Source organism: Esox lucius, chromosome 3 (genome assembly GCF_011004845.1).
Source record: "Esox lucius isolate fEsoLuc1 chromosome 3, fEsoLuc1.pri, whole genome shotgun sequence".
Taxonomy (NCBI): domain Eukaryota; kingdom Metazoa; phylum Chordata; class Actinopteri; order Esociformes; family Esocidae; genus Esox; species Esox lucius.
This window is the reverse complement of record NC_047571.1, coordinates 9,902,665-9,927,678: the sequence shown is the minus strand read 5'-3', so window position 1 is coordinate 9,927,678 and position 25,014 is coordinate 9,902,665. Positions and strand designations below refer to the sequence as shown.

Here is a 25,014-nt window from a genome sequence, read left to right as displayed (position 1 = left end):
CTCCGACTTCAGTCGTTGACCTAAGAACATTTTTGGAGTAAACAAACACTGCATAAAATCAATGCTGCCAAATAGCTGTAAATTAATTGCCATTGGGATGCCATCAAGATATTTCAAATACAGAAGGACGGGCAAATAAGATAAAAATTTAGGTATATAGCTCAATTTCTTTACCATTTCTGCACTTTGATTAGGATTTTTACATGTAAACGTACTGTTTAGTTTCTAACATGTAAAAACATCTAACCTGCAATTAGACCTTTAATTTAGCCAATATATTTTTTTGCAACAAATTAGTTCATGTTGAGACAGTGGTCACGTTTTGTTTGCCAATTGTGTTAACCCTTCCTGAATGACTATAAGTGTTTGAGAGGCTATTCCCACAGTCAAAAGAGAGAGCAACTAAACTGTGGGATTTATGATATTATTACGCTTGCTTGTGTTTCGAATCTCGGGTCCGCATCCATGCTTTTTTCCACCCTTTTCCATGGTCGGCAAATGATCAAAGCATCCTTCATACGGAAGTCGACGTAGAGATTTTTTTTCCAGGTTTGACTTGCGCAGTAGCTGCTAGGGTGTAGTCGGATATAGTTCTTTTCGTTCTGAAGTTTCTCCATGGCGGTGGGCACGAAGCACTGATACGGTGGAAGTCTGTGAAACAGAAAGAAGGGTGCGCAAGTGAAAGGAGAAGAAATCGGGAAGGAACAAACGCACTCGTGAAGGAAAAGCGATTGAAACAGCTTTCCGCATGGTTTTACTTGTTTTTATCAAGTTCGCGGTAACTGGGTAGTTACCTACAAGTTGAAAGTTCGAAGGTGTAGAAGGATTCGTGGAGCAGTAGCTAACGTTTTTGAAACTTGTGCCTTTAGAATAGCTGAGAATGCGTTGGTTTATTCACGTTTTGTTTTCATTTACTTGTTTGGCAGTATGCAGCCACAGTGCTATGGATGAATGCACTGATGATCTTAATCGGCCTCAGCGATGCATGCCAGAGTTTGTCAACGCTGCCTTCAATGTCACCGTTGTGGCTACCAATACTTGTGGCTCTCCCCCTGAAGAATACTGCGTGCAGACCGGGGTTACAGGGGTCACCAAGTCGTGCCACATCTGCGATGCCAGGGATCCTAGACAACACCACAGTGCTGTGTACCTCACCGATTACAACAATCAACAGGACACCACTTGGTGGCAAAGTCAGACTATGTTAGCGGGTATCCAGTATCCACACTCAATCAATTTGACTCTTCATCTTGGTAAGCGTTTTTTGTACGTGCTTTGTTTTGACCCAAATAGTATTAACCATCCGATCTGATGAGTAGATGGTGGCGTTTTAATCTGTGAGAAAGTAGGGATGTCAAAAGTCACTCTCAATCATTATCCACAAATAAAATAGATGTTACGTTGCTGCGTTTTAAAACATCGTGAATGAACAGCAACAATGTTTCAAATCAAGTCAGGCAGTCACACAGATTGAATTCTGTTTTCTATTTGTAGCAGGTATGAGATCTGCTGAAAGTGTCATAAAAGTTATACAAGTTCTTAATGAATTCCTAAAATGAATGTTTGCTTATTCTTGTTTAAGGAATTCGGCTAATATGCTGTTGGTGCCTTATAGTTAGCCAGAATAATGTATTTTTCAAAATTAGTTATAGTCTGCTTTTACATAATGTGATTAATGGATACAATGTCTTTTATAATTGTTTGCTACAGCTCAAAGTTCTAGCCTTGAGCTATAAAGATCGGGTTCCTGTCTAGAGTAGCTGGGTATTATTAGCTTTGACAAATAAATATTAAGAGTTGTTTTGTGCAGGCTAGGTGAAATGGTTTATGACCTTGTTGTCGGGTTTCCACCTGTTAAACCTAAAATGCCATGTACTGAAAAATAGCTTCTTGACTATTAGTTATTGGAATGGGAGTACTGAAAGACTTTTTCCCGACATTGGGGCTGTCAGAGGATGCACATTCCATATGTTTTTTTTTTTAAACAGTGCTACATTCCAATGCACATTTTTTAAATTATTTTATTCTAGAGCTTGTAATTCTTCTGTGGTTTAGTTAAAGATTTGGTTGTATCTTCTTGATAACCTAAGGTGATAAGCAGGTGGTGGCTGTGCTCGCCTGTTCTTGAATTGGACATGCTCTGAAATACCTGCTATTTAATTATATTTATTTTATCAGGTTTTGAGACCAAAACTTCTTCTGATATGTTTCATTGTCAGTGTGCACATTCTTCCAGACAATACACTGAAATCGCAGTACAGTTCAGTTCTTGCCCAATGAATGTCATTGTTGCTTAGCTATCAAGTACAGTATAGTTTGGCAATAAATCACTGGTGGAGGCATTCTGTCCAATTCAAAGATATTGGTCGCAACTTTATCTGGTCTGTGATAACATTATCTATTTGATGCATACAGAAAGTTAGATTGAACTCTGTAAAATATCACTGTTCCTTTTGTGAAATTGCGCTCACATTTCCAACTTAGTATTGTTATTACCTGATCCCTCAGTCTGGTTCCTCTTAAGGTTTTGTCCTAATGTTGGACCCTCCTAGGGAGTTTTTCTTAGCCACTGAGTTGTAACTCTTGTTGCTTGCTCTTTGGGGTTTTGGGATGGGTATCTGTAAAAGCACTTTGTGACAACTGTTGATGTTAAACAAAGACTTTATAAAATATATTTGCTTGATTGTTTGATGGATGGATTGACCTCAGCTCTTGATGCAATTAGCCTTAACTTTCAGGGTTGCTGAAATTGTCTGAGTGATACATTATTAGTTTACTTGCTGGAAATGGCATGAACACTACATTTGAAGCTTTTAAAGTTATTAATAATTCCGAAATAGATACTTGCACGGATTTTTTCAAAGATGTTCTCATTTTTACATATTTCCTGCATTCTGTCATGGGCAACATTGAGCTTTTAATGTCATAGAATTTCAGACTTAGGCCTTATAGAACATTTCAGGGCCCACAAGACTGGCACTCTTGGCCTGAAGCGACCTGCTAGATTCCCATTTTCACTTGACAGGCAATTGTCCACTTATTAAGTTGTTCACATTACACGAATCAATGAATTTCTGCCTCCCAAGCATACTGATATTGTGGAGGAGGTGATTCAATGAGAGTGGGAAAGGATGCGCTTGAGCACCTATTCTGCTTGTCAGCAACTCAAAGCCACAATGGCGGAGGTGGATGGCCCGTCTTTGTAAGGCAGACAGCGCTTGTTTACATTCTTCGTGCCAAACTTTTTTAAAGAAAACAATGACAGCAATCCAAGTATTGCTTTAGGTAGTTGACTTGTTGAGGTGAAATCGAATAGTTTCATTCACTGTTATGCTGTTTTTTGACCATGCTGTTTGTGTTATTATTATACCCATTCATCCACAACATTGGCTACTTTAAGCCGGTTGTTGGTTTAATTCCCACATGGGTTGATTGAATCTTTTTTTAATGGTAAGTCACTTAAGATTAAAGCACTCGTAAATGATTGTATTTGTTTTAAAGATGTAATCTTTTGTTTGTATTTATTCATAGCTTTGATGACTTTCATCTCTTTATGCCCTTGAAGGGCTGGTTTGGGCAGGAAGAAGGCATGTTTCAACTTGTCAATACAGCAGACATTTGATTAGAGGTGGAAGTAGTGTCCTGGGTTAGTAAGCAGGTAGAGTTGGGAACTTGAAAGAAAAAGGAGAAAACTAGTTACAATCTGTTGAATAGCAAATAGGCATATCATCAAATTGAAATCAACCACTTTTCTAATAGAGTATCTTCCACATGAAATGTTGGATTGTTTGCACATGATATTCCCCAGTCTAACCATTACCCAGTGCTGAAAATAAATCCATATTCATGATGTGCCCATCTCTGAGGGAAATTCTCTTCATCTATGCACTGAAATGTCAGTCTCAATGAAGAATGTGAACAATGAGGGAGACATCCCCTTGAGGTTACTGTTTCGGATGTACTTTGAAAGCATTTGTATAGATCCTTAAAAGAGAAGGACCGCCTGTTCTAATGGCATGGATTACCTCTCCCTAGCCCACTTAAAAGTGTACAAAATAGTTGCCATGGTTGGTTACAGTTTGTGTTCCAAAAGAGTCTTTACTGGTACAGTAAAAACGAACAAAGCAAACTGCACATGAAATGACCACCCATCGGATATGTACAGTTTATCCAGTAAACAAGTAACTTATTAACTCAAATTAATGAAGAAACCGGTAAAGCTACATTTATGAGAGACATACTTTTTTGCCTGGCCTACAAAGGGTTCATTCTAGAAGTTACAAGATTGTTTTCGAAGTCCCGGTTCTGAACAAATCTTTGTCTTACTTTTGCTCAAACCCTTTGTATGACCTACCCTCTGTAGGCTTACATCTCAAACCATATAGTCTAAGAATAAGCAAAACCTATGTCTACACATAGAACTTAGGTCTTTGTTTTGTTAGTTTGACATATTGCCTGTTGAAATGTACAATGTCTTAGTATGGGAATCCTTGAATTTTCCTCTAATCTGGAACGTGGTTCGTAGCCAAACTATAGCCTTGTCCGGCACAGAGGAAGCAGTTTGTCTGTCCCAGGAACGAGATGGTGTGCATCAGTGTGGGAAAGCCAGGAGGAGTCTTTCTCTAGCCCCTGGGGTCTCTAGTCATCATATTCCTTGTAGGCATTCCCAAGAACCATAAAAGACGATAATTTCTTAAGTCTGGCCAGCTGTTGCAAATTATACCAATCTGAAAATGGAGGAAGGAGTGACAGGGACGGGGGAAACGAGACGTCATCTGGCTGGAACCTATTGTTTTGCTGGCAAAAGAGTGATCTCAGCGTGGGAAGCTTGTATTACGAATGCCATAGGTTTTTCAGATGGCCAAACACAGGTGTCTGATTTACATTTTTAACAATGCAATAGTAAACATGACTTCCCCCATAAATTACGCCCCCCTCCCCACAAGAACAGTCAATGTAATGTTGTAAATTCTGGGACTCTGTGTCTGATATCATTCACCCTTGTTTAGTCTAAGTTGTGCTAGTGGTGTCTGGTGAGTATATGTGCGTTATTTCTATACTATGACAATGTTACATAGACCTGGCATATCACGTTTAATGCAGAATAGTCGTTCTGTTCCAGAGGTGTAATGTTTAGATTTTTCCCCCCACCAAAATGGTGGGAAATTTCATGTTTGTGGACTGTATGTATTCTTAAGATAAATGTGTGACTTGTGAAGGGAGGAACCTGTGTAATAAAGTTAATAAGTGGAGGTTGACACTAATGGTTGCCTACTATCCCAGTTCAAGTAGATGGAACAGTCAGGCAGGTGAAGTGTGCTTTGGGACTGCCTGAATGTGAAAGTAGCCTACATTTCTTCCCAAAAAATTATGGACTCTGGTGTTTATACATGGGCATTAGCCCCACACAAGCCTCACACTTCTCCCTGAATTCCCTCTCCAGTCCTTGCTTTCAATACCCGCTGGCTGCGTGTTCACCATGCTCTCTTTAGCATTACATAAAAAAGCTTTAAGATTATTTTTGTAATGAGAAGCACTGATTACATCATTTCTAAGAATGTACCTAATAGGATACAGTTATTTTCCTTTTCAAATAACCAAAGTATTATTATAAATTCTAAATGGACTAGCTGATTTGAAGATGGCTCATTTATTCCAACGACAAGCTGCGGTTTTGGAATAGTATAATTGCATCCGGTCTATTTTGCGCTTATGCTAAAGCTTACTTTGCCTGACTGCTAGTGCCATTTAGAATTGGTTTTCCATATTTTTATAGCTCTTAATTTGGTTTGTTGTTTTTTTCTAAGAAACATATAGCCTTTTTTTAACCACTAAATGACCTGTTGGGAATTGAGAGCATGTAACCTCTCCAACAGGTGATTGAAACGTGTTCTAAAAAGGCCAGCCATTGCTTAACAACTCTGATGTTCAGCATGTAAAATAACGTGCAAAAGGATGCTTTAATATATTGAGCAAATTAGTATTTTATAATCGGAAAAACTGGCATGTTTTAGTTAGAATAGGAAGCAGTGTGTACCTGTAGTTGATTAATTTTGCTGAAGTGCAGACCCATAGATATAGCATTGCACTAATAACCATCTTAATAAAGACGTAAAAGTTAAAACCTTGACAATAACATATTTTCTACCTAGTAGGATGAGATGAATTCCATCAATCTAACTGTCATTAGTCTCTTGCAAACTCTTATCACATACACTACAGAAACATTACTAAGGTATATGTTACAGATGGGACTTGGCTACCTAGCAAAATATGTATTAGCTTCTTGATTTCTTTTGACTTGGGATAATAGTGAGTACTTGACTAAGTTAAGAGTAATGTACATTTGCTCAGTTTGTTAGCTAACATTTGAAGATCAGGTAATGATGCCATACATGCTCTCAGACCTTCTCAGCTCCTTTCTTTGAAGATTTTGACCCCACCACAAATTTGGTATCAAGCCATCCCTGCATTTCAGTTGCACATGCCACTTTGCACCTTCAGTTTACCTGCACTGGACTTTTAGAATTGCCATAGTAATTGCATTATTCAGTTGTTCAGTTGTTTACCACTCATTTCAGTTGCACATACTACCTTACACCTCCAACTTGCTTGATTGCACAATTTGAATTGCCCTTTTTACTTGGATTTGCCTCATCGAACAACTATTTATTCCCACCTGCACATACATGTACTTAATACATTTTCTGCCCTCTCCTATTTGCCTTCATTGCTCATTTAGAATTGCCATTTGCACTGTATTTGCCTTCACTGCACATCTATACATTCTTGTAGAGATATATTATAGTATGTTACACTCTTCTATTTGCTCTTCTGGTTAGATGCAAACTGCCTTTTGTTCTACTCGTACTGTTCAATGCCAGTTAAATTGAATAATCAAATCTAAATAGCATTTTAATAAGACTTACCTATAACAATTTATAAAAAATGTACTATATTGTTTTGGTGTATGAGCAATTTAATGAAAATCAAGATATGCTTAGACAACCAGAACCATTGTTATGTCTTTTATCATCACACATATGCTATGCATAGCCTGTCCATCCATCAGTGCACTAAGTGCTGTTCTTCAAAATCAAACAAATTAATAAATTCTGACATAGAAAGATGTGCACACACTATCTTTGATTTATCTAAAAATAAAGCATCTTGTAAAAAGAAAATACATTTATTGTGACTGGTGGACCAAAAGGTACATTTCCCACCCTGGTCTCACTACTAGTAACTACTTATAAATACATTTTTATACATTGTTCTGTACCCGGTTGTTTTCTAAGAAACAATGTAAATTCTTTACCCAAAAACATTATAGAAAACTGGGGGCAATTTGAAATGTTTTAGCTTTACCAAATCCCAGTTTAGGAATGGTGCGTGCACACCCTAAAATGTCCTCATATTTTTATAACAAAAAAACAACCATTTAATATTTTTCGTGTAGAGGCATTTAAACATTGTTAAAAGGAATGGCATTTGTGGCCTAGGGAGTTCCGTACACATGTACTGTCTAACTTCCAGCCACTGATCTCTCAGCAAACAAACAAATATTTTCCCACAGTCTCTTTCCAATAACTACTAATACTCGCTTTACCACTAATTAAACTATGTGGATTTATGTGCTCTTGGCTGTTTCAAGCAGTTGAATGTTGTTTGTTTGGGGTGGACATATTGAAAAAAACATCAGAAAGCATTGCACTCACTTTAGAATGTTTCCTCTCTGTACACTGTTTTTAGTAGAACTAGGTTTTGTTTATTGCAGTTTATAAAATAATATTTGGACATTTGAAGGAAAACATTTTTTGGGGACCCCCCTTGGCGAATAATTGATATCAACCGTATCTGAGTTTCTCTTTTTGCCTCTGGGTACATAATGTTGGTTTGAGCGGCTGTAGGAAGACCCTCATACAGTCTAAAAGACTATTTTTATTAGTGAAATGTCTGGTGACGCAAATGGCTGTCTGTCTTATTTCACAAACAATTCATAGACTTCAAAGAAAAGCATTGTGCAGTTGAAGTGAGTAACTGATCCTTCTTTTCCCCTTAAAATTGCGAGTATAAATACAGCTGTTTTCACATGTCTGTAGAGGTGTCACATGACACTTCGGTCCATATGGTAATCCACCATAATGCAGAATTGCTTGCATGTTTACAGTTCACATTTTTCTTATTTAATGTTATGGATCCGGAAGCTATTACGCATGCTCAAAAGCTGTTATTTGCTAGTTACATTCCTCTTAATTGTCTTACTGTCATGGCTAAAAATATTGGCACCATTGTATTGAGAGCGTGTTTGGTAACTGCTATCCAACTTATTTCTCTGTTTAATAGTCAGGATGTTTCTGCATGACACAGTGCACTGTGGTAAAACAAGAAACACATAAGCAACCAGCACTTTGGCCAGGTCACTGACCTGGAAGGCGTATTAACTCCCTGACAATGTTGTTTATCTGGTAATTAACATGGCAAGTTCAGCTGCTGGTGATAGTAGAATTGTTTTGATGATTTATTCTGTTTCTTCGTATGTCACTGCTCATTCCATTCCAATTCACATTGTGCTGGATGTCGTCTTTAGACCTCAGTAGCCACTGGGTGTATCGGTCAGGAAAGTATTCCACATTATCGTTGTATGTGACAATTGTCATTACACTATGAAATAATAAGTCTCATTCATCTAAATAAAGCTATCATGGTGTAAAAATAACCCTAAAGGTCAGCGAATAACCGGATCTGCAGACACTTAGGAAAATGAAATATGCAGCTTGGCTTTGACAGGCGTTATGCCTTGGGGAAAATCTTTTTCCGGGCATGATACATGCTTTACTTGAAAATGTACTCACAAAGTCACAGTGATAAAGCTTTTAGTGATTTTTGAAGTAATTTTTTTATCCCAGGTGTTTGGCTAGGCCGAAATGTGTCTGTTAGACAAGACAAGGCCAAGGCTCTTTCGATTACTCAACAGGATTTATCATAGAGGGGAGAAGCTTATTTGAATGAAAAAAGCAAAAAATGCTTTGGCTCTCTTGTGTTGGTCCAGTTCACCAAAGATCACTTTGGTTTCCGCAGACGAAAGTCAAGCCAGGGGTATAATCAGATTCCCTGTTGTGACTTCCCTTCTCTGCCTGGCCAAACATGGTCTCTTCCTGTGGAAGAACAAGGCCATTTCTTCACTTTGTTGTGACATTCCCGTCTTTGTAGAGATAACCACTCAATTTCAGCAGAATAATATTTACGGTAAATCTAGGTCTTGCCACTCTGATCTTACTTCAGTGTAAATTTCACATTAGGCAGTCATTAAAACTCAAAATGTAGGCCTTCTTCCCCCTCTTTCCTAAAAATGAACCTATATCTTACTGCAATAGGTAGACGTTTACCATAGAGTCTGCTTTTGTGAGCTGGCTAGTTTTTAGCTTTATTATATTATTCATTAGCATAAGCAAGTTGGAATTACAGTAAAGTAATTGAATGTATCGGATTGATCCGGAGAGAGAATTGGGGGTATAAATTTAATATAAAATATATGATAAACCTTTATGAGAGAATGCATTTTTCTGCAAATCGCTTCTATGTTTATAGTTAAATAGGATTTTATTTTTCACGGGACACATTAATAAAGCAAAATTGCAGCCACCTTAGGAATTCCACCAGTGGCAGTTGAAAATCTTTGTAAAAACCTTCTCTGCATCAAAAGGTCCCTCCAGTGTCTCTGACGACAGACAGTCCTATCTTTAGATCTGAGGCATGGGTGACCGCTACCCACCTTCCCCTCCTAAAGTCCTACAACCTCACAAAACCCTTTTGTCTTTTTTCTTTACACGGGGGAGGGTTATTCCGTTGCCGGATTAGTCTTTTTGTTTGGTCATTCCTACCCGTCTGGCCATATCGTCCCCTACACCCCCCATCCACCTCTTTCTCTTCTGGATCTCTCTGTTCCTTTAATTTACCTGCCTGTCTTTCCATCTTTTAGGGAAAGTCTTTCAGACAGCTCACAGGTCCAAACCTTTTTGGAGGCCTTTGGAGAAGATTCATGCTGTGATGGGGATCCCTAAAAAGCTTAACTACAGCCTGTGTTTGCTGTCTATTCATCAGTGTTTACTTTGAAGTTGAAACTTAACATTCTTGCCGGTCTGCGCTAATTAAAAGGCCGGTGGGTAGTATTAGGGCAGTCCTTCTTTGGCGGCCAAATTAAAGCACCCCTTGCTTCACGGTCACATGCCGTCAATGGCTTGACAACGTAGACATCAGGCCTGTAGATAACTCCAGATCTCAAAAGACGTTCATAGAGTGTTTTGTCTCTTGTATTGTTATGATGGCTGAGCTTGTGCTAAAACCACCAGAGGCTTGGCAATCCCTATGCCCATTGTGCTTCAACAAGGGCAGAATGTTCCTAAGACGCTTACCAATGATATTTCATGAATCCACTACCCCATCCAGATTTTCTGCTTTTGAGAACAAGCGATATTGTAAAAAATGCCACAATGATGCTAATTCGTACCTTCGGAAGCAAAATATAACCAACTAATACCCTCATTAGCCTTTGCTCTCTCGTCACCCTTTGACAGGGATTATTAAGAGTGTGGTGTTCATTCTTGTTTACTTAAGTGTTCAGGATTTTAAGTCCAACATGCTAATACAATGTTGGTAGAATATACAGCTTTGATTGCTGAAAGTAATCAACTTTTTATCAAAAATGTTTTAAAAGCCTGAATGTAAATTATTGTTCTAATCATGAGATGTTACAGTTTGAAAATTCTGGTTCATGGCGACAGTTTTATTATACCTTACATACTTTACAACACAGGAACTACCTGGAGCATAGAGTGAAGTAATTTAACTAATATAAGACACTGCAAATTGTAACATGTTTGCTGGCTGTTTGGATTCAATGACTGTTATTAACCTACCAGTACAACTATAGAAGTTGCTGTCTTGGAAACAACATGAAGCTGTTCCTGTACACTTAGGCAGACTTTTGTGTTCTACAGTAAAACAGCATTACATTCTCAATGGATTTACATTTGGTCCGGGAATTGCTAGCGACTTCAGTAATATATTATCAAGATTTGTGTACTTTGCTGTTCAAATCTGTTTCGAACATTTTGCTCAGTGAGAGTCATGAGAAGTTTTACTCAGTCATGGAAGGTGTTAAAAAAAAGAATGTCTCCCTATTTAAGCCTGAATTCATTCCAAAAGCTGGTTACAGGGATTCCAGCTTTTAAAAGCAGTATTTTGAGAGACTGCCATTCATGATAAATGCTGTAGATGTCGGCTCAGTCAAATTGCCTTTACAAAAGCAACAATGCCTGTAACCCACTTTCAGATCAACTCCAGTCCCTAGCCTTAAACTAGTATTTAGCATTGGCTGTATCTCCTGTAAAATCTGTAAGAATGGCACCCCAAGAATGATAGGATTTGAAAAGTTACGCCCTCAAGCTTGTCATTACTGTGTTTTTGCAAACAACTGAATACCTATTACTAGAGCTTTTCTCGGGACCTTTGTTATTTTAGACTCTCCCTATCAATTAGCATACATTGATTGATTGCCAACTGTTTAAGTCCCCGGTGAGAGAGTGGGGTGACAAACAACTTAAACTATTTAAATTCATGTTACTACTGGTATTTCATTATCTAAATGCTTATTTGATAACAGCACATCACACCCATGCTGATGTAGATGGAATATCAGCCGCTGTCCAAAGGCCTCTTATCCGATCAATGCATGAGAAGGAATGCTTACACTTGTTTTTCCATCAACCTTTTGAGCTAACATGTAATTTTAATGCTAGATGTAAGACAATTAATATAGCAAGATCATTTTCTAAAACTTTTTTCCACGTGTGCATTATGCTTTCATAAGTTGTCGTCTCGCCTGGCTGTCTTAAGGTTAAGACAGACTGTGTAATGTTAATGAACAGGCTTTGAAGTGACTTCTATATTATTACAGTGTAGTAATGTGAATGTGAACTGTAATTTCTTTCATCCAGATTTTTTGCCAATATGCGTTGCATCTCCAGGGAACAAACTGGTGCCAATGTTTTAAATAATGGTTCAGTGAGGGAAAACATTATTTGATCCCCTGCTGATTTTGTATGTTGGCCCACTGACAAAGAAATGATCAGTCTATAATTTTAATGGTAGGTTTATTTGAACAATGAGAGACAGAATAACAAAAACAAAATCCAGAGAAACGCATTTCAAAAATGTTATTAATTGATTTGCATTTTAATGAGTTAAATAAGTATTTGAACCCCTCTCAATCTGAAAGATGTCTGGCTCCCAGGTGTCTTTTATTCAGGTAACGAGCTGGACCATCGCCAAGCAGCTTGGTGAGAAGGTGACAGCAGTTGATGTGATTATTCGCAAATGGAAGAAACACAAAATAACTGTCAATCTCCCTTGGTCTGGGGCTCCATGCAAAATCTCACCTCACGGAGTTGCAATGATCATGAGAGAACGGTGAGGAAGCCCAGAACTACATGGGAGGATCTTGTCAATTATCTCAAAGCAGCTGGGAACATAGTCCCCAGGAAAACAATTGGTAACACACTATGGCGTGAAGGACTGAAATCCCGCAGCGCCCGCAAGGTCCCCCTGCTCAAGAAAGCACATGTACAGGCCCGTCTGAAGTTTGCCAATGAACATCTGAATGATTCAGAGGAGAACTGGGTGAAAGTGTTGGGGTCAGATGAGACCAAAATCGAGCTCTTTGGCATCAACGTGTTTGGAGGAGGAGGAATGCTGCCTATTACCCCAAGAACACCATCCCCACCATCAAGCATGAAGGTGGAAACATTATGCTTTGGGGGTGTTTTTCTGCTAAGGGGACAGGACAACTTCACTGCATCAAAGGAACGATGGTCGGGGCCATGTACCGTCAAATCTTGGGTGAGAACCTCCTTCCCTCAGCCAAGGCATTGAAAATGGGTCGTGGTTTGGTATTCCAGCATGACAATGACCCAAAACACACGGCCAAGGCAACCAAGGAGGGGCTCAAGAAGAAGCACATTAAGGTCCTGGAGTGGCCTAGCCATTAAGGTCCTGGAGTGGCCTAGCCATTAAGGTCCTGGAGTGGCCTAGCCAGTCTCCAGACCTTAATCCCATCTCACTGTTCAAATAAACCTACCATTAAATTATAGACTGATCATTTCTTGGTCAGTGGGCAAATGTACAAAATCAGCAGGGGATAAAATAGCTCTTTAGCTATGATAGTGAAAACCTCTAGCCTGTATAGCCAGTTTTTCATGGACATTTAAGTGTCATATAGCTTTTCAGATAATGTATAGAAATATGCAGGTCTACTGTGTTGACTCAATATTTTTTTATTTGCTTCCTGTGACATTTGACTGGAAATGTAGGTTATTCGTCTTCCTCATGCTGGTTCAGACTAAACAATGTCGGATACAATAGATGAAGCGATGAAATCTGAAAGCGCAGAAGTCAACCTTTTCATTTGCTGTGAAGGGGAGGCAGTTAACATTTTAGATGTTGTCTAGTTAGTAGATGGCTCCTTCCTTATCTCTTGGAGAGGCACTTTTGAATCCTAGCACTATTTTTGTATATCCAAAATAAAGTATTTCTTTTTAGCTCTTCATAACCCTTTATTCTGGCTAGATCAGTTCTGTTTAAGTTTTCTGTCACAAAGGTAGCTGAATTATATATACATACATACATACATACATACATACATACATACATACATACATACATACATACATACATACATACATACATACATACATACATACACACATACACACATACATACATACATACATACATACATACATACATACATACATACATACATACATACATACATACATACAGTCATACAGTGGATATGAAAAGTCTACACACCCCTGTGAAAATGCCAGGTTTTTGTGATGTAAAAGAATGAGACAAAGATAAATCATGTCAACTTTTTCATGGCACATCTTGATGGGCCGTGCTAATAAACTCCTGTTTTTCAATTGAATTGTTAAAGGTGGAAAAAGTTCTGACATTATTTATCTTTGTCTCATTCTTTTAAATCACAAGAACTTGGCATTTTAACAGGGGTGTTTAGACTTCTTATATCCACTGTATATACAGCTCTGGAAAAAATTAAGAGACCACTGCACCTTATTCATTTTAACCCAAGAGACCTCTGCAAATTGAAGAAAAAGGTGCAGTGGTCTCTTATTTCTTTCCAGAGCTATATATATATTAGACATTTCTGTCAGTGGAGGATTTCTAAATAAACCCACTGTGGGATTTCCCATTGGATGACATTCACCTTGATCTTTGCCAACGTGTTTGAAACCTACCCTCCAAATAATTGCATACAAATAGAAGAAAATAGACAAATCATTGACTTGAACCAGAACTCCTGATCTACTTGCTGCTTATTCTATCCTATAGTCTATATACTGGTAGAAAACCTTTGGAAAAACCGGCCCCAGGGATGACAGTTTTTTGGCAGCAGTCGTCAAGGCTGGTAGTTTGCAATTTCTACCAGTAGGGGGGAAATCATTTAACTCAGGATCCCAAAAATGCCTTGTCTTAAGTTTGAACAAAATATTAAGTTCTCCTATACTGGTCACTCACAAATCCTAGAGAGGGCTACTTGGTGTGCCATAACTCGTAGGGAGAGCTACTGGGTGTAGTTTCCAGGCATTGAAATGTCATCCTAGCCCTAATGTGCAATGGGGTGGCAGAAAGCCTGGGAATTGAATTGAATCCCGTAACCTGCTTGGTGGGGGAATAAAATATGTCCTTTTTGTCCTATAGCGAGACTGTTAATGCTAATTGCCCCTGTAAGTCACCCATGATAAGAGCGTCTGCTAAATGACTTCAATGTGACTTGGCATATTGACACAACAGTAGTAGCTGGAGACCTAGCTATGTGATTGTACTTGTCACCCTTTCCGCAGACCAGCTACACCCGTACTTCTACATGGACAACCACATCCACCATGCCACAATCTGAGGCTGTGGGAAATAGACTTAACACACCCGTGACCTCCCAGAAAACAAATAAGTGGTGCACTCAACTGCGTGGGGGGGCCAGGTTGTTGTCCCCATTGGGAAACGGTGACTTCGATGTGCCCAGGAAATGATTAGAAGTCTGAGAGGATTTTCTATTATTACAGACTGTGTGTGTGTCTGTGTGTGTGTGTGTGTGTCTGTGAAAGAGATGCATTACACAGGCATGCAGTTGCTTGCAGGATCTTAGCTTGTTCCCAGTTTGGAATGATTCCTCTGTGGTTGGGTGCAAGGCAGGTACAAAAAAAAAGTCTTCTTTCAAGGCACTCTGCAAATAGTAGTAAACAGATAATTATGGGGAGGTTGCACTAGACATGTGAACTGAATTCTTCATTGCCTAGGTAGAAATCTGATACTTGGCTCCTTTGGTTCCTCTACTTCCTTTACTGAAGACATATTTTCCAGCTGCGTTTGATAATTGTATAGTTGTTGGAGATCGTACTGGAGACCACCAGCCTTCCCACAAATGTGTGGTGTCAATGTTCAGAAAATCTGTAAATTATAAAGAAAGACCTGTGGGACAACATTTCAGTGAGGTTGTGTTTAATAAAAATACTTTATTGGAATAAATAACTTTTTCTTTCCTTTTGTGTTTGTTAGAGATGATCAATACTCATCTAATATTTGTTACATCGGTTATAGTACACAATACAGCTCCATACAACTGACGATTGAGTTCTTGTCGTTCTGTCAACATTAGGTCCAGGTGTTTGTTCCTAGCAGCACTTATCAGTTTAAATTTGTTATTGATAACGACAGGCCTGGAAATCGGAAGTAGAGGAGGATGTCATGCATCAAGCAGAGATTACTTCCTGCTACGAAGCTAACCCTGAGGCAGGGATAGGAGTCTCACTCAACCCCCCCATGCATAGCATGCTATTTGAGGAGGACGGGCCGGACATGAGGTTTGGCATGACTTCAGTAACTGTTTATGCAGCTGTTACATGTCTGACATCCATGTTAAAACATGCGTCCGGGGAAACTCTGGCTTTAATACAGTAAAATGATAGACCCATGGATGAAAGTTATGAATCTGTTGACTTATTACATAATTTTTTTTAAATGCTCCCCAAGTTCAACACTGCTAAGCCCTTCCACCTAGACAGTCCTTCTAATGAGGGTTTCCCCTGGGATTCTTTTTTGCAGCAGCTGTGGTAACCGTATTGGGGGAGGAAGTTAGTCACTGAGTACTGGGAGGAGGGGGTCGGTGTATGAGTACTGGAGGAGGGGGTCGGTGTTCGAGTACTGGGGGAGTGGGTCGGTGTTCGAGTACTGGAGGAGGGGGTCGGTGTTCAAGTACTGGGAGGAGGGTGTCAGTGTTCGAGTACTGGGGGAGTGGGTCGGTGTATGAGTACTGGAGGAGGGGGTCGGTGTATGAGTACTGGAGGAGGGGGTCGGTGTTCGAGTACTGGGGGAGGGGGTCGGTGTATGAGTACTGGGGGAGGGGGTCGGTGTTCGAGTACTGGGGGAGGGGGTCGGTGTTCGAGTACTGGGGAAGGGGGTCGGTGTTCGAGTACTGGAGGAGGGGGTCGGTGTTCGAGTACCGGGAGGAGGGGGTCGGTGTTCGAGTACCGGGAGGAGGGGGTCGGTGTTCGAGTACCGGGAGGAGGGGGTCGGTGTTCGAGTACCGGGAGGAGGGGGTCGGTGTTCGAGTACCGGGAGGAGGGGGTCGGTGTTCGAGTACCGGGAGGAGGGGGTCGGTGTTCGTGTACCGGGAGGAGGGGGTCGGTGTTCGAGTACCGGGAGGAGGGGGTCGGTGTTCGAGTACCGGGAGGAGGGGGTAGGTGTTCGAGTACCGGGGGGAGTGGGTCGGTGTTCGTGTACCGGGGGGAGGGGGTCGGTGTTCGTGTACCGGGGGAAGGGGGTCGGTGTTCGTGTACCGGGGGAAGGGGGTCGGTGTTCGTGTACCGGGGGAAGGGGGTCGGTGTTCGTGTACCGGGGGAAGGGGTCAGTCTGAGCTAATGCTACTTCGAAATGCCCCGGAACTGCATACAAATACATAGTGTGTTCCACCTCAAGTTCGTCTGTGGGTTAGTTAAAAATTTTTTTTTAAACAAAATAGGACTTCGATCAGGTGTCAGCAGGAGAAACAATTACAAAGCCTGTGCCAATTTATGTAAAAAGTTACTCTTCAAAAATCAGTGGATAAAGAAAAATTTATTTGTAGGTCAACTCCAGACTATCTTTTGAAATCCTGCCCATTTGAGTTGGTAGGGCATGGCGCTTGCAAAGCCAGGGTTGTGGGTGGAATTCCCATGGTGGGAGCAGTACGGACCAAAGTATGCACTTTGCTCACTGCTTTAAATTCCTCAGAATAAGACCCTTTACTCGATAAATTCATTGTAAAATGGATAATGTTAATGTTTTCGAGAGCAATTGTAATGATTTGGATACTGGGCCATCGCTGCCAAATTGATATTGGGAGTTATTGGATGGTAGTTTTTTTTGGTAGCAGGGAATTTATTCAGGTTAAATATCTAGCACCCTTTTATATTATCATTCTTGAAATCTTATTTTTATTTTTTTTACTTCATTACTTACTTTGAGGCTGCCCAAAGCAAGTGCCGACACGTAGTCAAGAGGTTGAGAGATCTGGAGCAACGCAAACCCCTTACCACTCCTGCCGTGTGTTAAACCTGTGGTTCTCAACCCGGGCTCTTAGGGCCCTTGGGGGTACTAGGCCTATCTGCCGGGTACTTGATAAGACTCGGGGCCTTTTGAAACCACAGTATATAAAGGAGACAAAAGGGAATATGTGCCTTATTTTACATAATATCGTACAGGATGTTTCAGTTTACATTGGCATGTACTCCGACAAGCCAAGAGAGGGTTGTGGGGGGAATTGAGGGAGCAACTTGATCAGTTCCCACTGTACCGATGACTTTTCATGAGGTAGTCTATATAAAATATTGTTAGGTACACAAGGCCGAATAGTTACTGTAGAGTCATTTTGGTCATCCATCATCCTTAACTCTGTCATAGAGATGGATCATTAGCAAACAAACATCTCTTTTTGGTGACTTTTGGGATCTTCTGCAGATGAATGTTAAATGAATTCACTATTGATTGTGTAACCTAGGTGCAGAAAAACTTTATAGTGAAAAGAATGTTATGCTGGTCCATTCTACCATTACCAGTAAAGTGTTATTTTTATAGTGTGAGGTTGGATAATATTGTTATGCAAACAACATATTGTTAGACTACTATGGGGGCTAAAATTTGACTGTATAGATCAGGGGTATTCTAATCTTACCCTATGAGGGCACATGCAATTTAAAGAAAGTGCTTTTACAGCCAGATGTACCTTATCAGACCAACTAATTAGTTTAAAACCCAAGCCGTAACTGAGGAGAGGACTTTCCTCTGACCTTTTTTCCACCAGACTAAAGATCCCAAAGCTGCACACGTGTAACTTTACCTGTACTTCACGCTTTTGTGGTCTCCTGCCCTTCACACTGTCAATTGTGAATGGTTTTTCTTGAAGTTTTACCTGTATAACGACCATTAGATCTTAATTTGTTTGTGACCATTTAGTCATTTAGCAAATGACAACATTTGGAGCTACTTACTGCAGCAGTTATAGCTTAGTCCTGTTTGGAAGTAGGACCGGCATGTGTTCTGTTACATGGAGCAGGAACATCCAGTCATATGGTTCATTTGGCTTCCTTTTTTAGATATAGATGTCTGTAACATGTCTGAGTGATGTGGTTTTGTTCAAAGAGCAGATTGAGATGCACAGACGGTGTGTGAGCGTTATCCAGACTTGCGTAGGTGGCTTATTCACTGCAAGGCTGTAAAATGCTTTACTCATACTGGTTTTAATTTAAACCAGTTTCCCCAACATGCTTAGTTAGGAATATTTACAAAGCAACAAATCTATCTAGATTTCCTGTTATTATTATTTTTAAAGCCAGAGAAATTGAGTGTATTAACTACAGTATTCAAAGACAAGCCCGGGAAGGCTATTGAGCGACACTGGGAGCAAATTGTCCCTGCTGTGCCCTGCTGGGCTCTCTTGTCTTGAGTTATTTAGGCAGGGTGGGGCAACGGAGGACATTCTGTTTGTTCCTGTCATCCATGTGTTGTTACACCTATTGACTGGGTGGCTTCATCTTAGGTGGCCTGGGCAATTGAAGGTTAGCCAAACAGAGTCATTCTTTTGTCTGGCCTACACGTCAAGGACAAAACCAAGCAGCCTGGTTTTAGTTAGCTACATTTTACTGTTCGTATTGTTATTTAAAATAAGTGTGAGTTTGTAGTGCCTGTAGTATCATATGTAAAACCTTGCCTGTTGCCAAATGCAGATATATTTGTTTTTGTCGTATTTACAAGAGACTTATTTAAAGGCCTAGCGACTGTTAAAGCCTTCTAAAATCTTAAGACATTTTAAATAACCCACTAGTATTTTCCTGCATCTTTCTGTTAATGCACTGAAAGAGTGCATTAGTCCATCCATATGTTTGTTGGGTGCCGTTTATGTCTGCCCGTTGTGTTTGTGTTATTCATGGTACTCAATTTTAGCTTTATACGGGGGGAGATTCTAGATTACATTTGAGTAGTTTTTAATCTTTAGTAAATTTTTTTACAGAAAAGTTGCCTATATGCATACCTGATAGGATGTCATCAGGATTAATTATTTTAATCATTCGATGGGCCTTTAGTGTAGCCTAGTCTGAAATCACATGAGGGCTACAGAAGCACCACTTGCTCTTATGCCTTTGAAATAAGATGTGTACCCATACACCTCAAAGGTAGGGTTTTTTTAACATCCAAACTTGTTGTTTTTCTATAAACAGAACAAAGATAGGTCCGAAAGCTGAAAAAGATTTGTAGAAAGTGCTTTTTTGCCCCTAGACAGTAACTAGTGGGAGAATCCCAGTCTTGCCAACGCAGCTCTTTTCACACTGGTAACCACGGAGATGGGAACCCCCACCACTCCAGAGTGAATGACGGGGTGTTGTCTTTAACCATTTAACGCCATGATTACCTCCTACCCTTCCTTGGTGTCTTCCTGCTTGTCCTCCTCTGCCCAACTTAATTGGAGGCCCAATGTGAGACAGAATGGGTTCTAAATTGCTCCCTATTCCTGATGTAGTGGACAACTCTGAAACCAGGCCCATGGAAAGGGGGTTGTTATTTATTACCCAGAATCATGGTACTACTTCTTTCTTACGTCAACAAGAGTCTTTTCAGCGTGTGATTTAAAACACAGTGCCGCCAATCTTACAGCTTTACTACAGTACTCATTGGTAAAGAATATTTGGTTGAGGGAGACTGAGTTCTGTGATGTATTCCACATATGTACCATATATGCCCCAAAACACTCAAACACACAAATGTTATCCCATTTAAAGAAAGTATTGGTGCATTACATTGGACTTTGGCCATTTTGTCATGGTTCTGGGTCGATGTTGAAGCAATTTAAACAAAGCACCTTTCGGGAGCCCGTCTGAATGGTTTGAAGTTAGGGGCCGCCTCGAAAGACGTGTCACTGAAAAGATTCCGATAGCCGATCACTACTTCCTGTGTGCAAACATGGAGGCATGTAGCGCTAGAATGAACAGGTCTGCCTGCCAACACCACTCAGGCCATCTTGTCACAGGCCTCGCAATAAGTATGCTTGTTTGTAATACTATCCCACTTCCTACTTCAAACATTTTAACTATTTATCAATCCACTCGTGTCATTCTAAATGACTCCAGCATGCTGATTTGAGTAACAGGAGGCAGTTTTAGGCTATGGATTAAAAAGTGAACTTATCGCTTCCTCATTCTGTCCGTTGAAAGGTTGGAATAATGCTTGCAAACTGTTATCGAACAACGGCTTCAATAGACAATTGTTTTTAGGTGTATTTGGCGATGTTCAATTCATTGGCAGAGTTGTTGTTGTTTTCTTGATCAACTGAGAGCAGCATTTTTCCTACTCAGAATGTTTTGATTCACACTGCAATGTTGATAGGGGTGGCTCTTTCAAAAATGTGACGTGCGCTACTTCGAAAGGTGGCGAGAGAGAGCGTGTTCTGCATGTTTATGCTACAAATGAATCTAGCAGCTTGACAGAGTTGGGTTCGTTACTTCCTAAATTAAATCTAGTGTTTTTTTATTTTATTTATACTTGATTCTCCCTGTCTATATAATTTTGCGGGCGAAGTCTAATTTTTTAGTGAGACCTGCAAGAACTAGTAACTTGTCATAACCATTAACGCTGCGGTGTGGCTCGTGCACACAACTACCCATGTGGCAACCAAATATCAGCCACTTTGACCAAAACAGCTGTAAAAGAGTGTAAAATGAGCCCTACCAATGGCAGTTACCATAAACCAAGTGCAACTATTAACATATGCATGTAAGGGCCAGACATTTTGTTAATGACACATTGATGTTTCAATCATTTCAACTGCTGAAGTCTTTGCACAAGTCTGATCATGATGGCTCTGTTAGGGCTTTAGAGAGAAAAATATTGAATGAGTGCACATTGTTGGTGTTTGACAGAGTTTAGAACATAGCTCAAACTTGTATATTCCATATGGGCTGGGATCCAAACTGTTGTAAGAGCACATTTTTCACTGGCAGTCCAGTTTCCATGGTTCCCCCCAATAAAGGATAGATATGTAGTTTAGGATGCAGTTCAATTCGGTCATTATTGGGTTATATATGAGCGTTATTTCATGTAACAATAATGGCTGTATTGGGTTGGAATCATTGAGAGAGCAGCCGTGTGATTCAGACCAGTGGATAAAGGACTAATCTGTAGTTAATGGCCCATACACTAAACCAGGGGTTCTTGAACATTTTGCCGCGTTCATCCCAAAGTGTTGTTGTTCAAACCCCACACCCTGGCGCGCACTTCCATATAATTCACATGTGAACACAGACGCACAAACAAACACTGTATCAATGTTGCCTGTGATTAATAGGTGTGTCACCGATAAATGTTCTAAACGTAAGTTGCAGAATTTGGGGATTTACTCCCGCCGTTTTAGCTGAAGTCCACGTTGTTAGCACCCGATATCAGTTGAGTATGACATCGTTGTATCGAGTTCACAGCAAGCAGAATTATAGTCCTACCAGTGTGCGCCGGTGGTTGAATGTTTTAATAGAAATCATGGCTTGCAATCACTGGGCAGAGTGACTGTGACAGACACAACTGTCCTCCTGAAATATCAAATTCCCTATTCAATATTGCACCTACATCTCTGTAGGCAGCTCTGTAATACGGTGCTCTCTATAAACTTATGGTAGAAACCTGATCACCTATCCAAGGTGTCATCATTATTTCACCTGCTCATCCTTTCTGTATTTAAAAGTATTCAAAATAATTATCTAGTTTTTCAAATGCATCTGATTACAATATTTTTGCTGATAACTTCATAGATTGTACTTTCTTTTTTCTTTTTTTGTGTAATGGAGTATTCTTCAAAAAGTCCTTTACTTTAAGGTCTTCCTGGCCTTTTCTGAAGAAGGCAGTGTTTGAAAATGTGAGTGTGCAAATCTTTTTGTCAGTGAGTCATTTTCAGAAATGGCACTGGCTGTGTTTGGTTTCAGACTGTCTGGTACCTTCTGATTGACCACTATCACCAGGGGCAACACTCCCACTGTTTGGTGGAAATAAAGAGCTGTCAACCTTTTGGCGTCATTACGATTTTTCTTAGCATGCTGGGAAAGCACCTCTTCCTAACAGGGGAGAGACTCCCTGAGAATCACTGAACTTGCCGGAAACCGTTTACTTTAGAGATCCGCAGGTTGAGGGGGGGGATCTTTACACTCTTCTGACAGTTCTCATCGAGACAGTTACTAACAGGCTATCTGCCCTTCGCATGGCGAGGAACTCCAGCACATTCCCCAAATTCTGCAATTGTAATGTGTTCCTCCCCCAATCTCTTCTAAATAAAATCCCAATTTGTTCAGCGTTTTATCTTGGGGGGGTTTTACTTTTCCGACTCGGACCCCACACAGCACCTGTTAAAGAGCAGAGAAACGGCCCAAATGTGCTTTTTCACCTCAGTATCCCTTTTGTTATCTGTTGTATGCAGAAGCACACCACCATAAGCTAAGGTTTCCATTTTTTGGTCTTTCCTGGGGTGAAGTTGGGTTGGGCACGCACTTGACAGTGAGGCGTGTGCAGCGTGTAAGAGAAACAATCACATTTCAAATTCCGCTTTTAGAATTTGATGTCCATTAATTAGCCCTTTAGGTTACCGGTTCCTACTGTGATCATATCAGCAAATCGTTAACCGGATTGGATTAGCGCCCGAATTTAATGGGAGTGTGGAGAGTTCATGACATAGTTGTTGCCGTGTCCTGTCTGCATCGCTGTGCATTGGCGCAGCCCGTGGGAGTGTCGAGTTAAACAGATGTTATACACATCTCCTGAGCCGAAGGGGAAAATCGCATACGAGAAGGAGGAGAAAAAAACTTGTCATGCCCACACGTTAAAAATCAATGCGGTCATTGTTCATCTTCCATGTAAAGAATGCAATGAGGTCATGGGAGGAAATTTAATTGGACCATGCTGTGGCTTGGGGCTTAAGCCTGGACATTAACCGACACCCCACAACAACTTGTAATCCCCGCCCATCCCCCAGATATTCCCCGCCACTCACCCCAGGGCCATGCTCCGCTGGGTGTTAAAGGATGTAAGGAATGCAAGCAAGGGGCCCGAATCACACAGCCAGATCATCCCAGCAAACCTTGTGAAAGGTGCATTTAAGAACACATCTTAAGGTAGCATGCTGAACAGGGCGGCCAAATCCTGGTCCCGCAGGGTCCAAACCCCTGTGGTTTTCAGACGTGGGACAAGGTGAGGGAAATAAAATACCAGCTATAGTAGAAACAAAATGCAGGTTTTAACCCTCTGGTTACTAAGACTGGGCTGCCCTGTCGTAGAAAGTAATGTTTCAAAATTGCAGTCTTTTTTTTTTAAAAGGCTTATTCTGAAGTTTTCCATTCAAAATCTGCATGGAATGAAACGCATTGAAAAGAGTTTAAGCCTAACCTATTTCTGTTCATTTGTCTGAACTTATTAAGCTTTTTCTCAATGGTCTTATTTATTTGTATTATTCCTTTCATAAGCTGAAGGCTTGAGTATTCCGTTCTTGTTTAGCAGAAGGATTGACTAAATACAAAATTTGCTGCACAAGGGTTTTATTTCTCAGGAGTCTTAAGAGAGTTGACAGCTGGCTAGAATAAAAAGGTAATTTGGAGGTATTGAGCCTTTTCGCCTAGGAAGACGCAATGACTTGCACCAGCATTTTCTCGTAAGTCTCTGTTTGCCAAAACACTCACCCTGAAGCCATCAGGTCTGTTTATGCCTTTTGGATATCAAGGAAAACTTATCCCAAACCAAGTCACCAATTATCGTTTTTTTCATCTCGCATCTCATAGAAAAGGGGTTTTGAGAGATCTCTCATCAAATTACCCAAGGATGTCAACATTACATTCAGAGGAATCTGATGTCAAAGGAACAGGAAGCCACCTAATATGAAAAAACTATTACCACATAACCATTGGGTCACTTTACACTTTTCATTCTGCATGATAAATTATTATGGTTAAGGAAAACCTTCTGGCCTTTGGGGCAATTACTGTTAACTGCCTTACTCAAGGGCAGGTCTCCAGATTACAATATCCACTGGGATTGGGTAGCCTAACACTACTTACCCTGCCTTGACACAGTCTGCAACATCCGATAAGAGGGAAACCGTAACATAAACCAGCCAGCAGTCAAAATGAAGAAAAAGTCTATCACTAGCTACTGAATGTCAAGGACACAAAGTGAATGTCTCTTGACTGATAAGACACGCACATGGGGTAGATTCTGAATTAATGGCAGAGTGGACGTCTTCCTCTCACAAATGTAAATGTAATCTCAAAGAAGGATCTCTACTGTTTTCAAATGGATTTATAATGTTGTCTTCTGGAATACCTGCCATCTGTTTTCCTTCAGTGCTCTCAGCATCGCCTATGTGATTAACAG

General features: G+C 40.3%; 1 protein-coding gene across 1 annotated transcript in view; it reads left to right on the top strand.

Moving 5' to 3' along the window:
- The first annotated feature begins 577 nt into the window (after positions 1–577).
- The window catches only part of lamc1 (laminin, gamma 1), a 51,962-nt gene continuing 27,525 nt past the window's right edge, over positions 578–25,014 (top strand). Inside the window, exon 1 of the mRNA XM_010883307.3 lies at positions 578–1,253. Within this exon, the coding sequence (XP_010881609.2) occupies positions 881–1,253 (373 nt within the window). The 5' untranslated portion in view covers positions 578–880. The remainder of the gene's footprint in view (positions 1,254–25,014) is intronic.